The sequence below is a fragment of the Thunnus albacares genome, chromosome 11 (assembly GCF_914725855.1).
Source record: "Thunnus albacares chromosome 11, fThuAlb1.1, whole genome shotgun sequence".
In the NCBI taxonomy this organism is placed as follows: Eukaryota; Metazoa; Chordata; class Actinopteri; order Scombriformes; family Scombridae; genus Thunnus; species Thunnus albacares.
The window spans coordinates 22,593,659-22,619,452 of record NC_058116.1 but is presented as its reverse complement, the minus strand read 5'-3'; the positions used below and the strand labels follow the sequence as shown (position 1 = coordinate 22,619,452).

The 25,794-nt window shown below is 38.0% G+C and overlaps 1 protein-coding gene across 1 annotated transcript in view; it reads left to right on the top strand.

Annotated features, from left to right (window-relative positions):
- lrp1bb (low density lipoprotein receptor-related protein 1Bb) overlaps window positions 1-25,794 on the top strand; it is a 201,102-nt gene that overhangs the window by 87,340 nt on the left and 87,968 nt on the right. The window contains exons 21-30 of the mRNA XM_044366489.1: window positions 2,431-2,631; window positions 4,883-5,128; window positions 7,811-8,008; window positions 8,881-9,085; window positions 13,663-13,827; window positions 14,178-14,422; window positions 21,474-21,605; window positions 21,845-22,072; window positions 22,499-22,673; window positions 22,974-23,068. Coding sequence (XP_044222424.1) covers window positions 2,431-2,631; window positions 4,883-5,128; window positions 7,811-8,008; window positions 8,881-9,085; window positions 13,663-13,827; window positions 14,178-14,422; window positions 21,474-21,605; window positions 21,845-22,072; window positions 22,499-22,673; window positions 22,974-23,068 — 1,890 coding nt within the window. The remainder of the gene's footprint in view (window positions 1-2,430; window positions 2,632-4,882; window positions 5,129-7,810; window positions 8,009-8,880; window positions 9,086-13,662; window positions 13,828-14,177; window positions 14,423-21,473; window positions 21,606-21,844; window positions 22,073-22,498; window positions 22,674-22,973; window positions 23,069-25,794) is intronic.

The window sequence follows — 25,794 nt, the reverse complement described above, 5'->3', positions numbered from 1 at the left end:
TGCATTTGTGTTGAATTAAAGATGAAACTTTTAGATGTTTGAGCTTTTCTATATTTGGAAAGAATGTAAAAATATATTTCATACTCATGAAAATAACCAACGGTTATGTTTCATAAACCCACTCAGAAGTGCTCCTTCCCATTTGTGTCCCCCACTCTCTGAATAATCATGTTTTTTTTTTTCCATTTTTATTCACTTTCTAAGCCCCTCCGTTCAACAGATCCAACCACTCCTAAAACTCAGCAGGTTGCAGTTCTCTGATTTTCTTTTGCTAAGCTCTAAATGTCATTCCAGAATCATGACTGATTAATTCAATTGGACAAATGATCAACCTCCTTGTCAATGTACATTACCACAAACACACACCAACATACATTCTGTTTACACTTAAAGTGGAACATTTCTGTGCCCAAAGTGTCACCCATATTTCACGCATGGAAAAGCCAGTGCACTTCAGTAATGTTGCATTTTCATAAGTGTAACTTATGAGTGTAACATCAGGCACTAAGCATATCAAGAGTTCAATCAAAAGTCATGTCAATATATTTTTGTAGGGACAACTGGAAAGCTTAGAGATAAATTGAGCCAAACATAAACACAGACACACCTGAAAACACATAAGAGCCACGCACCCTCAGCAGTTGCTTCAGCCTCCCACGTCGATTTGCACTGATCTGGCACCAAGCGTAAACCAGTGGGATCTCAAAACCGTATGATGTAGCTTTGATGGAAAAACTGTAAATTGGAATATGCTGCGAACCAAGCTTCACCTGGGAGAGTGCAAAAATGATGAGACATCCTGGTATCTGTTATGTTTTCTTCCTCGCCCCCGTCAGTGGTTCCACCTACCCCTTTCTAACTTGCATAGTGAGGGAATTACAAATTACACTCCAATATTCCTTTCAGTGAAAGGAATATTGATCTTGTGTGGATTTTTTTCATTAAAGGAGCCCTGTGGAGTTGGAGAAGTTATGTTTACATTCAGGGTAACTGACCAAAACACATTGGGCCTCATGCATGAATGTTTTCTTATTTTTTCTTATATTTGTTCTTGCACAAAGAAATGAGAGGAAAATAATAAATGGGATTCAACAAACTCTCTTAACTGCCTGAACTTGTCGTAAATCACTCGTTTCAGCCTGATGAATGTCACCTGTTCATGAGGAGGTGCGTCTTTGTGAAATGTGATCATTAGCATAATCCACACCCCTAAATTTGCCATATAAGGCTCCATGTTCCGCTCCATTTGTGGGTGAGTTTCATTCACAAAAAAGCTTCCAAAGAGTAAAAAAACAGCACAGCTTCAGGTCCTACTTTCAGAAATCAGCAGACAAACACAGAACAAATTTAGGAGTGACAATAGAAGACATGAAACAATATGAATCCAGTTAACATGTCATTAGAGCAGCTCTGCGCTGTGACAGTTAGATACTAAAAAATGTCTTTCTTAAGCAAAGCGCTTCGTGATGGGAGGCGGTATTATGGCAGTCACAGAGATTTTAAAGGAGAATATTAGTCTACAGTAGGTGATGTTACACTGTCAGCTGCAACACAACATGATACTGGACAGAGACCTGCAGAGAGACACAGGGGCAGCTCTTAGAGTGAGTTTCTTAGTAACTACTGAAATGTAGAAGTTGCTGCACTAAAATATGCCAATAAAAATCATAAAATCAAAAAAAAAAAAAAAAAAAAAAAAGGTATCATATTTAAACTCCAAATTAATTTAGATTAGGGTATTATAATTGTAAGTCACATGTTTCTCCGCAGTGAAGAAAGGCTGAGATTATCATAAATTTTGTTCACCCAAGAGTAACTTAGGTGAAGTACCTAAGAGAAAATTCTAAGTACACAGTCTTACTCTTCCCTGCTTTTGTTGGCACTTTGTTGTGTTTCTTTGAACATTACAGCCACCTGTAGATCATTGGAATAGTATGAAACCATTGGCAGGACTGTGTATTGCGTCAGCTGGGCACACCTACACAGTAGAAACAAAATGGGACCCACTCATAAAAAAACTGTTCCATAACACTCCTAGAGATCAGAAACTCCACAGGGTACATAATTTTATGATCATTTTATGATCAACATCTGGCACAAAACTGAAAAAGTGTTTGTTGTTGATTGAGCCCCTGTGAAAAAAGGTTGGCATTTTTGCTATCTATGGTTTATTCAAAGGATGTGGGTATCAATACAAAGTGGGAAAATGCAAATGTTGGATGTACTTGTTTAACTTGAGTTAGTTAATGCATGAAACTATTTGTGAACCTCATAATTTGTATAAAAGTCATAATATAAATACTTAACACAATGACATTACATAGTTTGAATTATAGTGAAACTGAGAACTGTTAATTCTCAGATTTGAAGTGCTAGATAAAAAAAAAAAGAAGTTAATATCTGCCTACTTCTGTATCTCATACTCTACAGGAAAGTGTATCACAAAGAGCTGGGTGTGTGATGGGGACATTGACTGTGAGGACCGTTCAGATGAGGAGTCTTGTGAGTCCGCTGTCTGCAAACCACCCAAGTACCCTTGTGCCAATGACACCTCTGTCTGCCTCACACCTGATAAGATCTGCAACAGCAAAGTGGACTGTGCTGACCGCTCGGACGAAGGACCCATCTGTGGTAAAGTTTGCTTTGTCTGTGCATGTCATATCTTCTTTTTGTTTTGTTGTCTTGATGTAAGATGTAATTTGATACTCAACATAACTCAACATCAACATAACTGTGACTAAAAATAAGTGGAAGCCAGAACAAGGTAAGCCGACACCGGAACATTACGTACATATTTGATTGAAAATGAGAAATGAAAAACTATATCTTCATGGGCCTTGCTTTGTGCATTGTGATGTTGAAACAAGACAGGAAGATCCACAAACTGTTAACACAAAGATGGACGTTTTATTGTCTAAAACATAATTTTATGCTGTAGCATTAGCACTTCCCTTAATGGGCATTAAGGGCCATTCCAAAAACAGCCCCTGACCAAAAGAACACAGAAGGAGTATCTGGACAGAGGTGTGTGCTTTTTATAGTGTGTCTTTTTTTAGAGAGTCAAACACGGGTTTTGAGAAAACATTTGTATGCTCAGTACATCTTAACAATCAATGTTTTTACCTCAATATGGCTAAATATAGCACTAGTGCTTGAATGTCTGAGCTCCGAGGAGGGTAAGGGCCTCACTTTTGAGGAGTTTGGGAAGTTTATATAGATTTTTTGATACTTCAAGCTTTAAACATTCGTCAACATTGGAATCCATCGTAAACAGCAAAATTCAAGCTGACCACAGCTGTGGTTCTTCATGAGAAACTTTTTATAGCCACCTTTCAAGCCTACAGGGGGTGAGTGTTTGATACTCAAAAGATATATTTTAGATGGAGAATCACTTTTAAGTGAAAAGACCAACAAAAACTGTCAAAAATAATGACTACCACAGACTGTAAGGCATTTTGGATGCTCCAACTGTGTTTGAGTTTCTTTGAGATCTTTCCATTTCTTGCAAGGATAGAAACACTGAGGTTTGGTTGGTGGCATTCATTTAAAAGGAAATAAAAGAAAGAAAACAGTGAGGAGTCAATAAACAGCATTTGCATTGCAAATGAAAATTGTAGCACATTGTTCTGTGCAACTCTTTATTTATATATAGCTCTTTATTCCTCATAATTTACCTTTTACCAGCTTAGAGTTGCAAAAAGAACAAAGAAAAGAAAAGTTGAAGCACTTTTTCATCCTCGAGTTTTGTTGTAGAGGTTCAGGACATGTTACCTGCTGAGGCACCTCACATCACTAGTGCTAACAATCACTTTAATTTTTCATCTTATATCATATCATGGGAAGAACATCTCCCAGTGGAGTCCTGCTATATTCTCTCCTTCACATTGAGTGGCTTAGAGCCTGACAAGGAGCTGGTATGTGTTGTCTCAGAGACCAAAGGGACAGAGCTTGAAGAAATACTCTGGGTTAACGATGATGGCGAACGTGGAAGTGTTTGTCCAACAGCCATCAGATGGAAGAAGGGGATCTCGTGTGACTAGCCCTAGCCATCTAATCTCTCAAAGTGAGCAGTGTAAACACAGAGGTTCATTTTCTAGAGCGTCACTAACCAAGCCTCAGGGGGGCCCTATAGGACCCTCAAGTGTCTGTGTTATCGCAGCTGAAAAGAGGGCTTGTGCCTCCTCACAGACAATTACGTTGTGTTCAGAGGGACCTTGAGGGTCTGATTGATTTGCACCAGCTCAGCAGGACTCCCGCCCACCATTAACTACTGTAACCACATACACCATCCCCCCCTGTTGAGAGAATGCAATGCTGTTCTTGCCCACCTTGAAAAAACAGACTTAACCATGGTGGGGAAAGAGACACGAGACCAGTTTATTTTCACCAATATACTTTTCCATTTTGACCTGGCAGCTTCTAACAAGAACCAGGTGTCTAGTAAAGAAAAATAACTTTCAAAAAAGATAAGAGTATGAAATAAAGATATGTCATTATATCACTTACGAAAGGAACAGTGCATAATTTTCACTTCACTGTTTTATTTTGGAAACTTTGATGGAAGTAAAAGCAGGTGAATCCACAGAGAACCTTCCGTATGAAGGTTTTCTCATTACATAACACAGCTATCTTGATTAGATCGTGAACACACTCCTAAAGCTTGAATTGTGACCCTGATGTGCAGCTCTGGATGGAAAATCCTTGTGACATTATGCCCAAACATAAAACCTTCTAAATTCATGCAATTGGCAGTTAGGGCCTCTGTGAGATGCTCCTATCTCACAGAGCAACCAAACATCTATTTAAAATGCTCTTTTAAATCTCATTCTCTCTTCCAGTGTCTGTACAATTTCTGAGAATTGTTGGTGTTTCTTCACCCCAGATATGTGTCTTGTAGCCAGAGGGGGCTGCAGCCACCAGTGTACCGTGGCACCAGGGAAAGGGGTGGTGTGTTCTTGTCCCCCTGGGCTTCACCTGGACTCTAGCAACAAAACATGTGAGGTGGTGGATTACTGCAGCCGCCACCTGAAGTGCAGCCAGGTGTGTGAACAGTACAAGACCACAGTGAAGTGCTCCTGTTATCCAGGATGGATGCTCGACCCAGACGGAGACAGCTGTCACAGCACAGGTAACAGACCCTAGCTTTTTAGTGTTTGTTTTAGGGATGCTGTTAGCTGTCATGATGATGTGTGGCTGTTGGCCTGTGTTTGCAGTAATATTTAATTTTATCCTCAGGAATACTAGTTCCTCTATAATTTTGATTGTAAATTGGAGTCATTGCTCTTGCAGTGTTGTTGCAGACTGCATTGTTAAAATATGAGCTACGGATGTGGGAGGTCTTTGTGTCATTCTTTCTGAGTGCTTTAAAAGTGAGTTGGTCTGAAGAATAGTAATAGAAGGCGATTTAGGGTACCATGAGGTCAAATTCAATCAGTTTCAAATCTGAAGAGGCATCTGGGCGAAGAGTCCTGTTTGTTTCTATCTGTGCTGATGCTGAATGAAGGAAGTGTGTTCTCTATTCCCAAACCACTAGAGCCTTTTTACTACATTCAGATTTGCAGAAGTTCACGTCAAGCCCAATCCCATACAAATGCAAAGGTTTTGCCAACATAGTGTCACATCATAAATTTTAAGTTTCCGCTATTCTCATGTTGTTATTGAATAATCTATTTGATGAGACTGCTCTGTAACTGCTAACATTACAGTAGTTACACACACATGCTGTTGGCTTGACAGATTCAGATTTATGGACCTTGTTTTGATTACTTGCTTCTCTATTTCACTCCAAGATTGATGGCAGTCGCAGCTTTAATCATACATTAATGCAGGAAAAGAATACACAATTTCCTCTGGAAGCCGATCAGAATTTTACAGCTTCATCATAAATCAAATTTTGCATAGAAAACCACAAACATTCCAATTCAATCTTGAGAGAGGTGTTATTGGATTCTTTGTGAAGTCCAAAGCACACATCCACTCCTCCTTTTCCTTTGCACATCCTAGTAATAAAAGACTTGTTAGGAAAACCTGCTAGTGTAGATATATTCTCTCTGGTAGCATTGTGACTAGTTTGGCTACAATGTTGAAATGTGTCATTGAAGCAAGGGCATCATTAATTGCATTTGTGGGCAAACATTTCTTTTCCCTGAAGTATGATTTACTCTAGAGTTCTGTGAAGATAAGGCTTGCAAAAAGGCCCACTTTTGAAAGACTGTGTGTGTATGCTAAGGAGATGTGGGCTCTGAGTGTAGATGAATTAGTTTGAATGCGCACAAGTGTCCATGTGTGGCATATTTTTAATTTTAGCTGTACAAACATTTCTCAGAGGCTGAGCTGTTCTGCAAGCAGAAATAATCTGACTGATTGAGCTAAACCTCAGTGGACGAGGCCAGAGAAATGTATGTAAGCAGTGTTGCCAGTTTTAGGACTCGACACTAGATTTAGCGACTTCTTGAGACCCTACAAAATTTATTTCTCAAAAGACACTACTTACAAATGTATCGACTTTTTCAGAAAATGGAAAAATGTAATGTGTTGATTCCCTAAGCATTTGGCACTAAATTGGTTTGGCTGCAGCTGATGCATATAAATTTGTGCTACGTGCTGGTATAAACCAGTGAGATATGTTTGAAAGCATGTCCTCTGCTCAGTGAATCAGCAGAGAGGGACCAAGCTGAATGTAATTATATTTAACTAAATGAATGTCAACTATCTCTATTACTATATACTGTAATACATTTCCACCATGTTTTGATGGAATTCAATCAAAATAACTTATGATTAAATGTATTTTTTGCCACACGTAGCCTACATTGTCATTCAGTGGTCACTGATCTTGCTGTTTTATCTGATGTAACAGCACATAGAGCTAGCAACAGTTAATACAGCGTCATTCACCTAAAAAAAGCACAATAGGCATTTTTATAGCATTTTGACTTGTCAGAGTAGCATGTGAAACTAATGACAATGGCTCCGGTCAAATGTCCCACAGCAGTGTGACAGTATAGTATGTACAATGGCAGGACCCTAAAACCGAAGTAGCTAAATAGAATTCAGCCACAGTTTTGTTTTATTATAACACCTGTGCTTTTTATACTATGGCATGTTAAAATGCTGACATTAGGGGCTCTCTTTAATCCCTTGTCTTTTTTTGTGTGGCTTCAAATCAATTTATTTAAACAGTACACTATAAACAACAAATACTGACCATAGCAGGCACTGATGTTAAAAAAGTTAAACAAATAACATACAAGGAGGAATTAACCTATGATTTTAAAAGCAAATTGTTTTCCTCTAAAAACAGTTCTGGCACTAACAAATAATAGTAAGTCAAACATGAAATGTGTATTTATGTATTGACACATACTGGCTTTGTGTGTGTGCATGTGGCCATGCATTTGCAAGTGTGAAGTCACTAGGTCTGAGTGATATCAACAGTTCCACATCTTGTTTTGACTTTAAAAGAGCTATAATTATTTGGTATAACAATAACATGATCCATAAGCATACTACTGTTTATTCTTGGGGGACTTACTCTTGGTACATTGTTACATTTTTAAATGTTTTTAACATTTGAGAATAATATTCCTCAGAATATGTCCCAGAGCTGTTCGTGTAGTATACATTTACACATTCCAGCGGCACTCCTGTTAAAGGTCTCAGTTTGCCAACAGTGCAAAACCCTTTCTCACAATGACCAATACATGATGTTACACATTGTCAATTAACAATTTACACAAAACATCACTCAGCCCCAGGAGACACTCCTAAATAAATAAGGTGCTTTTTTCTTGTCTTTCTCCTTGCTCAGATCCCTTTGAGGCTTTCATCATTTTCTCAATTCGGCACGAGATAAGACGAATAGATCTTCACAAGCGGGACTACAGCCTGCTGGTACCGGGGCTGAGGAACACCATTGCGCTAGACTTCCACTTTAACCGCAGCCTCCTTTACTGGACAGATGTGGTGGAGGATAAGATTTACAGGGGAAGGCTCTCCGAGTCTGGTGGTACGCACACACACAAGTAAACATACCTATGCACACAAACTTTTGCTATATATCTAAAGATTGCTGTGATGTATATGCTAAAGGGAGTTATGCCGTGCTCATCTGTACTCCAGCAGCTGTAATGGAAGTCCAAAAGCCTGCTGATATTAACAATGTTTTATTCTACCATCTTTACACATATTCAGGTCTGACATGGTGAGTTGACATTGTCTTTCCCTGGAAATTTATCTCAAGTTGACCAAAATAAAAAATTTGATTTCAGGGCATGAAGTCAGCTGTAGTAGTACAGTATATTCCCCCATAAAATGATGAATCAGAACTTTTCTCCCTTCCTTTCCTTTCCTTCCTTTCCTTCACTCTTTATTTTTGTGGGTGGCAGTACCTTACTGGATTCTCTTTCTTTCATTTTCCTTGGTGGAGCCATAAAAAGAAATCAGCTCTTAGCCTACCTCTTTCCCCCTTTGTGGGACACACATAAAGGCCTCAGCATCTGACAATACCTGTTAACAGCTAGATTATAAATTCTGTGGGAAAACCCTTTTACCATGATTGAGAAAGTGCTTTGGTTTTCTTAGTTTCCTCTTTTGCTTTTAGGATGTTTTTTCTGTATATATTTTCTTTGTATATTTTATCTGGTGTCTTTGTTTTTATTTATTCTGACTTTATTTATTTTATTTTATTTTATTTTATTACTTTGACTGTGAAGCACTTTGTAACTGGTGTTTGTGAAAGGCGCTATATAAATAAATTTTGCTTGCTTGCCTGCTGGCTTCTGAGCAGTGTAGAGGGACTAAACACCAACACTGTCCCTTGACTACAATGTGTCAGTGCTACATTGTCATGCTATTGTGTTGTTGATATTGTTGTTTCAGGGGTGACAGGAATCGAGGTAGTCGTGCAGCACGGCTTGGCCACCCCAGAGGGTCTGGCTGTGGACTGGGTTACAGGGAAACTGTACTGGATTGACAGCAATCTGGACCAGATTGAGGTAGCCAAACTTAACGGAGATATGCGCACCACACTGATTGCCGGAGGCATGGAGCATCCACGGGCCATCGCTCTCGACCCAGGGCAAGGGTACGTTATGCACTAACTCCTGCATACAGTGCTTGCTGGAAGCTGTGCTATCCATCAGGCACTGAGATTATTGGAATAAAGTAAAATTACAACCGTCTTGTATTTCTCACTTTCACATCTGCCTTGATGTATGAAGATGTCAGCTGTGTTAAGGTCCATTAAGGCAGCAGATATAGAATACATCAATAACAGTGTTGTGCACTCCATTCCAGTAATGACAACTAATGTAGCTAATACTTCCCCAACCATTGCTCCTGCTTCATACGCTTTACTACAGTTTCTGTCTTGTTCCCCAGAAATGTTTCTCTTTAAATCATTTTAAGCAAGAACTTCAAATAAAAAGCCAAAAATATGCTTTGTTCTTATCTGTGCATCATTCCCCTCAGGGCCCAATTTTCAAAATCACGGTTGTTTATCCTGCTGAGATGCATGGGGAGAGTGTTTGTAGACTGATTTGTGGCTCTGCAGTGGCAACCATTTGTTTGCCCCACAGTCAACAAGCAAGTCTTTACAGGAAACACGGCATCTATTGCAGTGTATTGATGACGCTGACAAAAAAATGACCTCATTTTCTCATCATATCAAGAATTTTTGAATAACAGTAGTGTTATAACAAGTTTTTTTAATTTGGTAAATTAGGCTGTGCAATAGGAAGAGAGTTGATGGGCAGCACTGTTGTTACACTGGGGAAAACAGGTTGTTGAAAAGAGGCTGACTTGTTATTAGCCATTGATGCAACATACCTTGGAGAGCTTTATATGTTATTTTGGACTGAGTAAGAACTTAGTCATCCCTACTTTTGAAATTAATCTTTACTGCTTAACCAGAAAGCCTAAAGAAAATGCATTGTGGCCCATGAACATTGAAGAAATAGTGTGTATGAGTGTTTGTTCATGATGTGCTAATCTGTACGCACCATCATATGTATTTTTACTATTGATGTTTGTTGTACTTTATAAACTGAGATTTACTGAGCAGTGAATGGTTTTATGGAGCCTCATGGGAAGCACATTACAATGCATCATAACTGTTTAGCATTTTGACATAACTGAAAATAAGCAGTTGTGAATATCTCAGTGTTGGCATAGCCTTACATTTGTGCAAGATTTCATGGTTTGTTCAATGGTGATACAATTTTATTTTGGATTTCAGAGGCCACTTAAACCTATTAAGGTTTCTCTGATCCCAGATCAGCCTAGCTCAGCACTGAAAGTATACTTTAATCCAAGTTTAGGATCACGGGTGCAGGAAGGTGGAAATATAATTTATTTAAAACAATTTACCATTTAAATTCATATCTGATAAAAAAAATATTTGCATGATTTATCTTAAGATGCTTGTTGTGTTCTATTGTGTTTCAAGTGTGACAAAAAGTTGGCATACTACCTCAGTATCCTAACATGACTGCTTCATGTTATCACTTAAACTCAAAGTGTCGGGGAGCTGCTAAACAGTAGCAAACACAATTAACCTTTTGCTAAACCCCTTACATGAACAGCAATTGTCTAATTACATCTTTGCAACCATAAGTAGGCACGGCAGGCTTGTCAAGCTTTGGATTTCTTCAGATGCTGAAGCGATGCGCATTCGGCTGCAGTAAGAGCGATACTTTGCATTTTAAAGAGGTTGGAGGCCAGGATCGAAAACAGAAATACAAGAAAAAGTGTTGCATTAAATAGTGTGTTTGTCTGCTTTAAAAGCTGCCAGTTGTCTTTTCAGTTGGTAAAATTGATGGTAGCCACCTAAAAATGAGAAGCCTACGTTTTTCTACCTCTGTGTGAAATCAGGGAACAATTGTTCCAGAAGTAACTAATTTCAAGTGGTAAATCTGCTACCTTTATCATTGTAAACTGCATAAGTGCCTTGCTAAATTGAAAGCTTGACAGGCAAAACAGCAGTAACTAAGGGATGTGGGGCTTAGGGAACTGTTGATTGGCCATAGCAAAGTATGGCACAGAAGAGAATAACATGCTTCGTCACTATAAACAGTCCAAATACAAGAAAAATAACCATAGAACAACAGGACATGGTGTCCACTTGTGAGAGTAAGATTCTGTGTCAAGTATATCCTCTGGGGCATTTAGGCAGAGTTTAGACCACAATGTACATGAATCAGTACACTGTCTCTCACTTCTATTCTTGTAAATCCTGGTTAAGATTGTTTTGTCTCAATTGGATCGCAATGTCCTCATGTGGGCACAGAGCAGCCATTGACCCAATATCCACTCTTGCAAGACAGAGATACAACAAATGTGCAGCAAAAACACTGACCAGTGCAGAGTTTGGGAGCAGACAGAGACAGACATGGTGAATATCTGAAAGCATTTGAAAACATGATGCATCAGTAATAATATGTTAAATAAACCACCACAACATCAGCTGTTGTGCAGTTTAAGCAACAACAGCTGAGCTTGTTGCAGGTATGAATATCCCACAGAAAATTATTGTTAACCCTAAAATATTGTAATTATTTCTGCACAGGATAAAGTTTCAAAAATACAATTCTATATTTCGGTCTTCTGAACATTTTTTTCATGTTCAAAACATTTCTAAGTGTGAGCAGAGTATTTGTTCCTGTGCACCTGGCTAGGATTTGTTCCATGCAGCATTCAATGCAATTCCAGTTGATCAATGAGAAATTACCAAAGTGGTTTAAATTCATTTGGTAGTGATGAAAACTCCTATTGAAGTCAACTTAATTTTATGGGCGCCTGAGTGGGCAGTAAGTAAGTAAAAAGTAGTGTAAAAAACACTTGCCAAGGTTCACCTCCCACATATGTATTGGCCAGGTGCTTCATCAAACAGTGATTTTGGGTGGAGAGATGATCATGTCCATGTCACCACACTGATACTCCACTGGACAAGGTATCTGAGTGGAGAAGGTGGGAATCTGGGTGGAATACCATGATGCCTGAAGGTATTCAGCTCTGGAAAAAGTAGTTTGTAGTTTGGTGACAGTAGCCGCCTGGCTTAGTTTTATTTTATGGGTTATAAGGACAATGGGCAAAGTTCTAAATTGTTACACAGTCCAAAAAAACAAAAATACAAAAACCCCCCAACAACAACACAAGCAATTCAGTCTGTCTGAATTTAAATTTGAAATTGATATCTCAACACAATTCAACATTTCATCAGCTAATAACAAGTCAGACCCCTTACCCCATTTAACTATAATTCTCCAATCTCTTCCTACGCACACCCTAATCTGCCAGTCTGAAAGATTTATTGTAACCCTATGTTGGCTCACTCTATGTTGGCTCAACCATTAAATATTCCTTGCTTAATCAGTCACTCTGAGGGTAATTTTTGGTCTATCAGGTATTTTCCAGTTTGATAGATTTTATACATATTTGTATAGTACAAGTTAAATAAAGAGTAATGAAAAAGTAGTTACCTATTAATTGAAGCAATTGTTCACTTTCTCTAAGTAAATACTGCAATGCTGGAAACACAACAGGGAAATGTTATACTCTTTCTATCTACAGAATATAGCATTAGAGTTTTAGATGATATATGGTAGTACAAATTATACAAAAAAAATTGAATCAATTTCATCTGCTGTTGGTGTGTTGATAGTGTTTCATATTAGGTGCTTACTTTGATAAATGCATCTGAGAACTAGCCAATGGCTGTATACTGTGGCCAGTATATTTCAGATTAAAGCAAAACCCAGACATTCCTAAAATCAATTTAACACTCTTAAGAAATGAGTAATCTGCTCATGCACTCTCTCCTATAGTACTCTTTCACATTTGGGAGGATGACTACATTTCGTGGCTGTACAGAGTAGGATTAATGGGTGCTTTTGGTGCCTAAAGGCGCATTTCCATTACAGGGCAATAATTCTAATCTAATTACTTGAATCCACTCAAAGTAGTGGGTCATTGATCAGGGAGGCCGTATCAAGTGAATAAGGCTATTGATCTGGACAAGGATATTTCTTCCTAACACGGTTTTGTTGTCGACAGCGTGTGATTTAAGCTTGAGCACCCAGTTTCTCTTTCGTTCTAGCTGACTTTGTGGACCAAAGCAGGACAGAAGCAATGTTTGCTTGCTATGGATACTGTCGATGGTCACATCGATGGTGTTCATTTTCAGGCCTCATTGAGCTGTGAAAAATCATAATAAAACAGATGGCTTCCCATTTCAAGGCCTGTCACAGATGTTGAGGGTTGCACTGGATCACTGCTGTTCTTGGACAGTCACTGCCACTGTCTGTGGTAATGAATTCAGTAACAACAGCAATGTATATATGCTGACTGTGTTTTGCAGTATAATAACATTAACAAACAAGTACAAATGGCTGTGAAATTACTTTCAGATGTTCAAGAGGTCTATCTAATAGCCCTTGTGTTTTGCTAGTGGATATATGCAAATTGTATTATTTCTTAGATTTGTGCTCATTGTCCAACTTTTATATTTAATAGTCAGTGATGTTATTTTGTCCTTTGTTCATCTGAAAACTAAATTCATTTTATTTTTTGCTGTGTGTATAGATACCTATTCTTTCTTATCCTTTTAAAGGCAAACAGGCAATGATGCAAGACTAACTGCTGCCTTTGGTTTTCTACTTTAAGGATCCTCTTCTGGACTGATTGGGATGCTACTTTCCCCCGAATTGAGGCTGCATCAATGAGTGGAGGAGGTCGACACATTGTGTTTAAGGATATGGAGATTGGGGCCTGGCCTAATGGACTGACACTGGATCATCTGGAAAAGAGGATTGTTTGGACAGATGCACGGTATACCAATAGAGTTTTTCAAGTCGTGTGCAGAAACATTCACACATTTTATACCTTTTAATACATGTATGACATTATATACTGCAAAAAATTCAGCATTCCTTGAGCAAAAATTCAACTTGAATTTCCATCTACCTGTTGGGCATTAAATAATGGAAGCCATTCAATATTTAGAGATCTTAGTACAATGACCATATTTGGTTTAAAGTGGGTCTTGAACAATTTAATAGTTCCATCAGTGGACTTGGTGGGTAACAATTTGATCTGCCTTCATCTACTGTTCCTTTCAATGCATTTGAAGAGCAGTTTAAACTTTGATATGGACCTTTGTGTTGGTCTCTTTTAAACAGCTCCGACGCCATTTTCTCTGCACTCTATGACGGTAGTGGGGTCATTGAGATCCTCAGGGGCCACGAATACCTGTCCCATCCCTTTGCTGTATCTCTCTTTGGAGGCAATGTCTACTGGACGGACTGGAGGACTAACACTTTAGCGAGAGCCAATAAGTGGACTGGGCGAAATGTCACAGTCATCCAGAAGACGAGTGCTCAGCCTTTTGACTTGCAGATCTTTCATCCCAGCAGACAGCCACAAGGTAAGAACAGTTTTACTGGTTCTACTGTTGGAGATGAGACACTCACAGATAAGTGACAATTCACTGTATTAGCCTGAAGCAGGCCTTTGTATAATTTGTCAGTTTTGCTTTCCTGGCATATGCACAGTAGTGCAATATAAAGTGCAAACTCATCACATCATCACATTACATGTTTTAGGTAAACATAAAGAATGTCTAGAATCCTCAAGCACCACTGGACATTATCTGAGGATACATTATCTTTTAAAACAGAATTCATTTTCATATTGCATTGGGAAAAAAACAGCATAATGTAATTAATTTCAGCTTTGCCTCTGCCTTCATTTGGCCTGTCAATCAATGAGCAGGTGTCTGAATGAAAAAGTTGCTCATGCAGGGAATTAACTAGCTAGTTAATAGTTCCTCTGAATGTGTTTTTCTTGCCATCCAAATTATTCTAATTGGCTCATACTACTAAGTTTTTTTTTCTTTTTTTAACTGAATGTGAATGAAGGAAGTTGGGTAACCCTTCCTTTTACAGTCCCCTAATTACCAAGTATCTACCTGGTAAATATATGGTAAATTATAGTATATTATTGTTATATGCTATCTTACCATGTCCTTTGTAACAGATTATTCCACTGGCCATGGAGTTAAAAGGAACTTGGACCATATATGTTCCACTACATTACTAAGTAAAACACAGCAATTTACTCAGTAAACTGAATACAGTATTGTAACTGAAAGCCTTGTTTGTTGTATCACAAGGCTCTTACCATGTAATTTTTAATGATTATTCCTTTTTCCATGCAATCACCACAAACTTGTACTAGGGATGTGCAGAGGGCCCAGTATTTGTATTTTTATCTGTATTTAGTGAGGCAGCAAAATTATTTGTATTTGTATTTGAATAAAAGTAGAAAGAGACTTAAGAATCCTGTTTTTGTTTTTGTTTTTATTACGCTTTTAATTTTAGAAAATTAAAGCTACAATAAGTGTTCATGAATAAACTACCTTATGAAGGAGGTTCCCACATTGGGTCTCAAATTGGAGTCTCCCAGATCACAGACGACTACGCTGACTACTGAGCTTAAACTTTACTCATCACCTCATTGCAGACAGACCTCTACCTATTTATACACCCATAACACAGAGACAGCACAATGTGGGAACACCCCCAACCCCAAGAGTGATGTCCAAATATGGAAATGTGTATCATGTAGCAGGTGGATGTGACTCCCCTAGTTGAGACCTGCTGATAGATGTAACAGTGGAGCAGAGGAGACTGAGTAGCAGTAAAGTAAAATAAGTAGTTTACCTGTTGGAGGTGTGCTGGTTGTCTGCAGCTCTTCATAAAACATCTCACTGTGGCCGTTTCTGTTTGTACTAGTCCTTCCTGCATTATTTCTAACTGATCCGCTGAACAAATAAGTGAGGAACACGGATTTACTTCCTGTAAATTCTTCACAATAAAAGTCTCCCATTAGTTAGTCATTTAAAAGCTTTTAATTTGAAGCAGTATAGCAGGAAATGTTTGGTTTGCAATGACGGCAAAGTTACGCAATTCGTACTACATAAAGCTGGTTAATCAGAACAGAGTGGGCTCATCAGGAGGGGGGCTCTAAAGAGACAGGAGCTAAAACAGAGTGCAAGAGAAACTGTGTATATTGAGAGGCTGCATAAAGGACCAGTATAAGATAAATAAGGAGTTTTTTGAACTTTTAATCATGCAGAGTTACTCTAGTGGGGTCCAAAAACAAAAATTTAGAGCTGAAATGAGCATAATAGGTCCTCTTTAATTGAATAAGACAACAGTAAAAGATAGATAGTTAAGATAATAAAATATAAATAATAAAAGATAATGCAAGCAATATAAACATAACAAAGCATGAAATTGTAGAACAAAATAGAATAAAATGAATAATGATGATAACTAAAATAAGCACAGATAATAAAACCATAGAATTATAAAACACTACATGAAAGCCAGACTAAATAGATGGTTTTTTCCAGTGGTTCCAGTGGCTCAGAGCATAACGGCTGAAAGCAGCATCACCGAAGGTTTTTGTTCTGCTTTGTGGAACAGCTAAAAGAGAAGAACCAGAGGATCTGAGGGGCCTTTGTGGTTCATACACCAAAAGCATTTCTGAGAGGTAGTCTGGTGCAAGGCCATGTAGTGCTTTATAATCCAATTAAAGAATTTTAAAATGAAAATGAAAACTAAAAGGTACCCAGCGGTACCAGACTTTAAAGTAAGTTATGTCTGCTCTTCTCCTGGTCTGAGTCAGCACTAGTGCAGCAGAATTCTGAATGAATTTTGGCTGATTAATTGTATTCTTTGGTTGACCAGAAAGGAGAGTGTTACAATAGTCTAACCTGCTAGTTATAAAAGTGTCCATCAGTCTCACTGTGTTGCTCAGAGAGAAAAATGACCTCACTTTGGAGATGATGATAAGATGCTGTTTTTGTGACACCCTGCACATGAGCCTTGAAATTAAAATCAGGATCAAAAATCACTCCAAGATTGCTTGCTTCTTGGCTTGGGTTAAGTGTATTTAGTTTGGGGGCCAGTTTCTCTCTCTGAGCCTTTGAACCAATGATCAGTATGTCTGTTTTATCCTGGTTGAGCTGTAAAAAATTCTGTGACATCCAGGTCTTTATATCTAAAATACAGTTAAAAAGTGAGTCAGTAGGCCCGGTGTCATCAGGAGACACAGCCACATAGAGCTGAGTGTCATCAGCATAGCTGTGGAAAAAGATGCCATGCCTCCTGATGACACTGTTAATCTCATAGTGTTTGGAAGAGTGGTCATTTATGGATACAAAAAAATTTCTTCCGCAAAGATATGAGGTAAACCGTTAAAAACAATTCCAGACAGGCCAACATGCTCACTCAATCTATCTAAAAGAAGCTGGTGGTCCACAGTATCAAAGGCAGCACTCAGGTCAAGTAGCACAAGAACTGAAGGTTAATTACTATCAAGATTTGATCTGATATCGTTCACTACTTTTAGCAGGGCTCCTAAAACCTCATTAAAACATTTCTAATTTAGGGTTTGAGTTTAAAACGGTACTTAGTTCATTAAAAAATTGTTTCTCTAAAACAAAAAAATGGAGGTTTGAAATCAGTCTAAAATTGCTAGGTGTTAAAATATCTGGGTTCCCTTTTTTAAAAAGGGGTTTTACTAAAGCAGTTTTAAAATCAGTGAGGAAGACACCAAGCTGTCGGGAGGGATTAACTATGGATGTCTTCAGATACTGAATTAAAAGTAGTTTTAAAAAGGGAGGTAGGAATTGGGACAAGCGAACATGTAGGGAGTTTCAACCAGGTTAAAAGGTTCCAACTTGACATCACTCTGCACAGAGGATATACTGTAGTTAAAAATGCAGTGTGCTTGTTCTGCTGGCAGATACCAGATCTAATGTTGATTATTTTCTCCCTGAAGTAGCCAGAAAACTCTTCACATTTAGAACCTGGAAACTCGATATTGTAGTTAGTTGTGGGATTTGCCAGAGAATCTATTGTACTAAAAAGCAGTCTGGGATTGTGAATGTTGATATTGATCAGGTGTGAGAAATATTCTTGCAGTGATGTTTGAATTGTTTTTAAGTTTTTCAGTGAATATAATGTGATGTATCACAATCAAATCATGAGAATGATCAAAACTGTTAAAATACACACAGTGGTGGTCAGACAGATATGGAAAGATCATGGTAATACCATGGAAACAAACAAGGCTTCATTTTAGAGTACAGTTTCAGCTTACTTACTGAGTAAATTGTAAAAACATATGCAAGAGCATACCCAGTATTTAAGAAGATTTACCATGACACTAGAGGAAAACTGTTCCTGTGGAGGTAGTTACCAGGTAAATCTAATAAATTTTTTATAAATGGGTGTAACCATGAACAATAACTATATAGGAAAATGTAATTTATTGGAAAGTACTATGTTAGTTTCTAGATAGAACATAATTTAACTTAGGCTGTTACCAATATTAACCTTGGATAACTACAATTGTAACTTGAATTGATGGGTAATAGAGGAGGTGTCTGTAAGAATTGGTTGCCCACTTTCTTAGGAAGTAGGCAATTATATCTGAGTTATTACCAACCTAAACTGGTCACAACTACATGGTACTTAGTTGAGTTGCTGGGTAATGGTAGAGGTTTTCCTTGGTGTTTGAGCTGTAGTTTCTCTGTATTTACTTACTTATTACCAGTGGTAATTACCCAATAATATACTATAATTTACCATACCAGTAATTACCAGTAATTAGGGGACTGTAAAAGGGAGGGTTACTGGAAGTTGCAGAAATGAGAACCATAACAACGCCACTGAATAACTGCGGCACATCCATTCATCAAATCAATTAGTTGAATTAGTGAATAGTGTGTTGTGATAACAGGAAATATATGAAATAGTTCTGAAATTTCATTAATATTGCCAACAATTTCCTTTCATTGAACACTGCTGAATTTGTGTCTGCCACAGTGGAATAGGTAATCAATTTTACGAAATGGCCAAGTAAGCCAAGATTCTGACTAAAGATACACTGCTGATGTGTTGTCTGACAGAAAGCCTACATATGTAAGCCAATCATACTTGATGTGCAGCTTGTGAGATATACTGCCAAGCTCAAGATGAATAGCATCAAATCTCTTTTCAAGTCACTTCATGTTTTTTTTTGTTTTGTTTTGTTTTTTATTTCCTGTAAATAGGTTGTTTGAAATTGATTTTGATATATTTGTTAAGCAGATCTGCCAAAATAAAATTCGGGGTGATGGAACATTTATTTCCATGTGTGCCAAGACCACCTGATTGACGGATCAGTCTTCATCACAATTGCCTTTTTCACCATTGCCAAGTTTATGTATCCCTCCCTTCATACACATATAAGTCATGCACCATCCTTATATGGGCGTTATTACGTTGGTAATCGGGTTTACATCTATTCACTGAATCCTCCACTTTTTGAATGTGCCACGAGTTAATTTGCTTGTTTCCTTCCTGTATCTGCATGGGACTGCTTTTCCAAAGACGACAGTAAGCTCAATGGGTTGGGGGGCTGGCTATTATCCACTCCAGCCAGAACTAAGGGCAGGAGATGTGGTGCTCCACTAGACCCTGAACATCTGCCAGAGAAAAAGAAAGGAAGGGATCTGATGAAGAAGGGAGACTGAACACCAATATGCAGCTGGTCTCAGGAGCTATTCAGCAGGTGCCACAGTGGAGTTTCACTGGAGGCATAAACAGCCTGTAAATACAACGTGTCATTTGAAAGGCAAAGTAGTGTTTTAACATAAGAGTGGGGAACAAGCATTTGCAAATTAGAAAGCAGATTGGCAGTCCCAGGGCCTCGCAGTTATAACAGATAATTGGTTGATTATAGCCAGAGTATCACAAAAACACCTACGCCCACTGTACCATTATACAGTAGACAGAACAAAGCAGAGAAAGTGACTTTTCTGATATTTTGATTAATGAATGTTGGTGTTGATGCATTCTTTGTAACACAATTGTGTAATATTTATTTCAACCATTATATTTGCCCAAAAGTCAAATTAGCTCTATGGAATCATTTTTTTAGGAACAGTACATGTTTTGTAGTCATAGTAGTAGTACACACCTTTCCTTTTTTTCCCCTTTGTCCTATTACCTTGAAGTTCTCTAGGAGAAATTGAGGTATGGCTGAGGATAATTCAGTTAGATCCCTTTGCAGTCAAAATCATTTTTCTCAATATGTGCAAATTTGAATACAAACACTGTAATGTCATTTAGAACATACACATTTATATGCAGGTGGATAAATCATACTGTAATTGTGTCGGTAGTGTTATCATGACAAATATGACAGGCTTTGAAACAAATAAGAACAACAAATATGGGTCTCTCAGTGGAAAGAGGCAGTTGCATACTAAGTGCTATCATCACCACACTGGGCCTTCCCTGAATGTGACTGAATTATTCAGGGTTGGAATTGAACAGTGTCCTCAATACCTACAGTATTGCAAATGAGCAGAACCACCATTTCCACTGCCTTTGCACAGTGCTGTGCACATTTTTTTATTTATTTGTAACAAAGACATCGTACAGTTTAGAGCAAACAAACACCTTGGCTCTGTTGTTGCTGCCTGTCATCCCTCAAGAGCGTGATTCAGGTGAAAGCAGTGCTATATCCACTCAGATGTCTACCTATTAGCATACTGAGTCAGCTGGGTGTAGTTTCCAGCTTACAGAGACAAAGTTGCATTTTTTTTGCTTTAAAATAAGCCACATTTATGATGCAACAGGACTCTCCAATGTGTTGCTGAGTGAGCCTGGGAAATGAACTTTGAATGAGCTTGTTTGACATAAATCATCTAGAGTAGATGGAAAAAATGATGTGTTTGATGCATGAAATGTGATTACAGTGTGAGGGGAAATAATTGAACTGTGGGTGACTTTCTTTAGTTTTGCAAAGGTGATTTATTCTGAATAGGGTAGAGTAAGAAATTCATGAAAATGATCCTCCTAGGATCACTGTTCTACTTAAAAACAGCGAAATGAATTTCTGCTTGCTGTGTATATCTATCGGTTTAGATAATTTATCCCATAATTTCTGAGAATTTCTGAGGAAAAAAAAGCAAAAATCTAAATTCCCTGAATCTCTTTAAACCCAATCCAACAGGAGTCCAGCCTAAACACCCAAACATGGGCAGAAGATGTTTTTTTGTATTTTTGTTCTCTCTTTTTTGTTATCTTTTGGAACAAATGAACACATTTTCATATCTCCTTTCAGTTCTTTAATGGTTTATCTCTTTTTTGCTGTTACACAACAAAAACAATATTGTAATAATAGTTGTTTTCAGCAGTGCTTTTTTGCCATTTTCAAAATATGCATTTTATTTGAGTGGCACAATCAGAATGGCCTGTAAATGTCATGCTGCAAAGGCTGCAAAGTCCAAATTGCACTCAGCAATTATACTGGCATATCTCTTTGCTTGCCATCACAACCTCTTATGCTGAATGTTGTAAAATGTTCTGTCTTACTCTACCTCTCTTGTTTTCTCTTTCCTCTCTTCCCATCAGCCTCAAATCCATGTGAAGAGAATGATGGACGTGGCCCCTGTTCACATCTGTGTCTCATCAATTACAACCGCACTGCGTCCTGCACCTGTCCGCACCTTACAAAGCTTTCACCCAACAAACAATCCTGCTTTGGTAAGCAGTTAACACCTTCATTTTTCATGCTTTCTCCTTATATTATCAGCGTGAAAATATAGGATACTATGGTATCAGCAGGAGAGATGTTTTGTTTTACATATGAATTTCTCCCCTTTTGATTGACATTAGCATTATTATCAGGCTATTCATCTATATCATGCTCTCAGCTGCACCTGACAGAAAAGGTCAGCAAAGGTGCCTTTCTCAAATGTTTGATTTCTTAATCATCTCACCAGCATTGAAAAGGTTCCTCCTGTATGTGCGGCGATCTGAAATACGTGGTGTGGACATTGACAACCCTTACATGAATGTCATGACGGCGCTAACGGTGCCAGACATCGATGATGTCACGGTAGTGGACTATGATGCCCTGGAGGAGAGGATTTACTGGGCTGACATCAAAACCCAAACCATCAAACGTGCCTTCATCAATGGCACCCAGCTAGAGACCATAATTTCTGCAGGTGGGAGAATTCCAGACATCCATAAAAAAATACAAAGTCATAGCTGTGTATGTGCACTTGAATTGGTGTGTGTTTGTGTGTGTGTGTGTCAGCCATTATTGATTCTATGGTATGTAACAATTAAATATAGTACTAAATGGTAAAGCAATCTGCCCTTAGGGCCTTTTTTCCTGCGTAGGGAGTAGTATTTAGTAATTAATAAGTACAAGTGCAGTAATTGTTGTTATTTTTAACCAATTAATAACTAATTAATCATGTGATAGTTATTAATTGTAAGAACTGATGTTGGTCTCAAGAGCAAAGTATATATTCAAAAGTATATGTCACTTGTTAAAGACCATTTTTGCCTTTTCTGCTCATGGTATAAGTAGCAGATTAACTTTAAAGCACACAGGTGTGACAGGTTTTTCATACATTTTCTGACAGACATAGTGAACTGCCGTGGCCTGGCTTTGGACTGGCTTTCCAGGAACTTATACTGGCTCAGCTCAGAAAATGATGAGTCGCAAATCAATGTGGCTCGCTTTGATGGGTCCCTGAAGACCTCCATCATCCACGGCATTGATAAGCCAAGGTGCCTTGTAGTGCACCCCGCCAAGGGGTAAGTAGATTAGAACAGTCTCTACACTTCATCAGTACCTCACGTTCAATGCATTAAGAAACCTGACTGCAGACCGAAAGGGTGATCAAAGCCTTGTTGCTGTAAGGAGAACATGTTTTCTGAGCTTGAAAGGTTAGTTCAGATCCTTACAAGGTTGTGAGGTGGAAAAAAATCTATTGGCTTACATTCAATTTTCAGTTAATTAATAAAAACATAACATTTACTAATTATGTTATAAACCACATGATACCCTGTGCCTAACTGGATCGCTAACTATTCACTTCACACCTTCTCACACAGGAAAATCTATTGGACAGATGGCAACACCATTAACATGGCCAACATGGATGGGAGCAACAGCAAGGTCCTCCACCAGAATCAGAGGGAACCTGTAGGTCAGTATGAGGGTATTGCACTGAGTTAGACCCCTATTGTACTTTGAATGTGACCAAACCCAGCAGATTGTTTTTTACATGTGTAAAGTGACACTGATTTTATTCTGTCAGCTCAGTTTATATAAACTCTGTACTGTATGTTTACATACACATGACTAAATAATAACATACTAGACAATATGACTGTAAAGGACCAGATTAAAGCACTTGCATGGTTTGCAGATTTGCATCTGTGTTCACTTCATTCCAAATTCTTTCAAAGTAATTCTCTTATTTGAACCTTAATTTGAAACATAGGTGTTAACATGAAAGTTGTAATAATCTCAGTTTGCCTTAATGTGTTTATAATCAATTTATTTCCATGTATGTTCATGCACTGACTTTTACAAATTGAATCAGATTTAATGTTTTTACCTGTTTGCATTTTCTCTGTTTTGACAACGTCAACATGAATCAAAAAGAATACCCACCTCCTCAATGGTGATGTTATATCAACAGGCAATGTCCCAGACTCTTTGGGTAAAGGTGTCAAAATCTGCGGTTAATGAAGGAATGCTGGAATTTCTTTCCCTTGACAAACCTACCTACCTACAGCAGACACTTGTATACTCATCATTTGATTCCCAAAGAAATAATTTACTTTTAAACCATCTGTGAATCAAATACAAGCATGGATATTTTACATTTTTGTTATTTTCATGACCATTTTTGTTGCTATTGACAGTTCTAGTGTTAAAGCTGATCCTACAGACATCAGAGCATCACACAACTGTCCAGGGTTAATGGATAGATGTTTTTCTTTCTATGGAAGCTCTTATGACATTATGACAAATATGTTCACTGATGTTGATTTTATGGATTCATACACAAGATTATAGTAATCACATCATTTCTGCAATTTCACCTGAAGGTTCCTTGAACCAATCCTGAATGATTCTTGTACTATAACAGGAAGAATTATCACATGGAAAGTGTACATTCACTTGGGGGTACCTGATGGCTATGAATGAATGAACCTGGTTTGCTACTAAATTAAAATATGCTCTCATTAAGATGTCAATCTGCAGGTATGTATTAAAAGGACCCAGTGTGGCACATTGCGATTTCCAAAATTGTAGATTGTACCCTACAATTGCTTTGTAATGTAAATAGGCCTTAATGTGGACTGCATATAGTTCAAGCCCAGTGTCTCCCTATGTCCATCTGCCAAGGGCCACCTTGTATGATAAGGTATTGTGTTCTAGTTCAAGGTTGAGGTGGTTGCCTTTGAAATACTGTGCAACTCTACAGCAATGTTCAAACCGTCCCCTTGGCTCCAACATTTATGCCTTTTTTATAGTCAGTTAGATAATCTTTTAAGCCGTTAACAAGTGTAGACATTGAGGCGCTGTTATTTATGCACCCGTGTATGTAGTTTGAAGTGACACATATGCAGATATAAAGGGAATGTTCACTTCCTCTGAAAGGACAGGCTTTTTACTGCTCTGGTCACTGACTGCTCACCTGAGTATATACTATAACTATGTATGTACTGCATGCCTGCATGCATACTGACAGTGTTAGAAATTTTTTTTTTTGCATTTGACCTTTTGTCAGTTCATTCAAAACACAAGTCAAGCTTTTCTATTACTGAAATCAGAAAACAAATTGTTCATTAAGTTTAAACAAAGTTAAAGTAATTAAAATGTGTTAAACATGGAATGAAGAAAAGAAGAAAGAAAAGGGAAAACAAATATGTAAAAATATTCCAGCAAGGACAATGATTAAGATGTTTCAAATCCTTCAAGCTTCTGTTGAGTAGGATGAGTCTATAGGTATAAAACAGTCAGTCAGAAATGTGCCGGAATGTAGAACTGGAAAAGAATCACTGAGCAATGGTTTTGGATGTCCTCTGCTGAGATGCATCAACAGTAAGAGAAGTGATCGATCTAAGATTTTCTCGATGTGTCATTAAATTTTGGGGGTATGAATTACAATATTTGGGAAAATGTGGTAAATGATGTTATGCTTTTTGGCAGATCTGCCTATTTTACACAGTAATCTTGCATCTGATTTTCAACATTTTCTACATGTTCATAAAGCTAATATTTAAATCATAGTACTCCCATATATTTTGAATATTAACTCTTTTCCCACATGCTTGAGTGAGCGATTGCAGCTTGAGAAAACAATCAGCTGGTCTTCATCTCTAGTGGCTGTTGTCACACAGCTCAAGGTCAAACTCCCCCTTTCTCACACAAACAACACCATTGTCTTCACTGAATTTCTTCATTCTCCTGAGCCTGTCAGCAATACAGATAGCAGGGTACACCGTATTTCACTGGCTTCATTTATGATTATGGGATAGACCTGGGGACAAGAGTAAATTAATGATGCATTGTGACTGTGAATCTGCCAGACATAAATCCAACACATGGTGGGAGACAGTGAGTTGTCCAGAGGTCCACAATTGAAATTGCTTTCAGTTGCCACCATTGATAGTTGTATTCTATGAAAAACCATCATGTCAGCCAGGAAATGGATTTAAAAGCTGCCAGTCTCACTCTTGTTCATTTTTCATGCCAGCTGGAGTTTTTATGAAGAGATCCCCCACAAACAGCTGTCATATAAACATGAACACCTCATCCAACCAACTGCATGCAAACTTCCGCATATTAACATTAATGCAGTACCGCATCTTTACTGCATGTATCATTGCAGTACTGTACAGTAAAGTATAGTAGTCA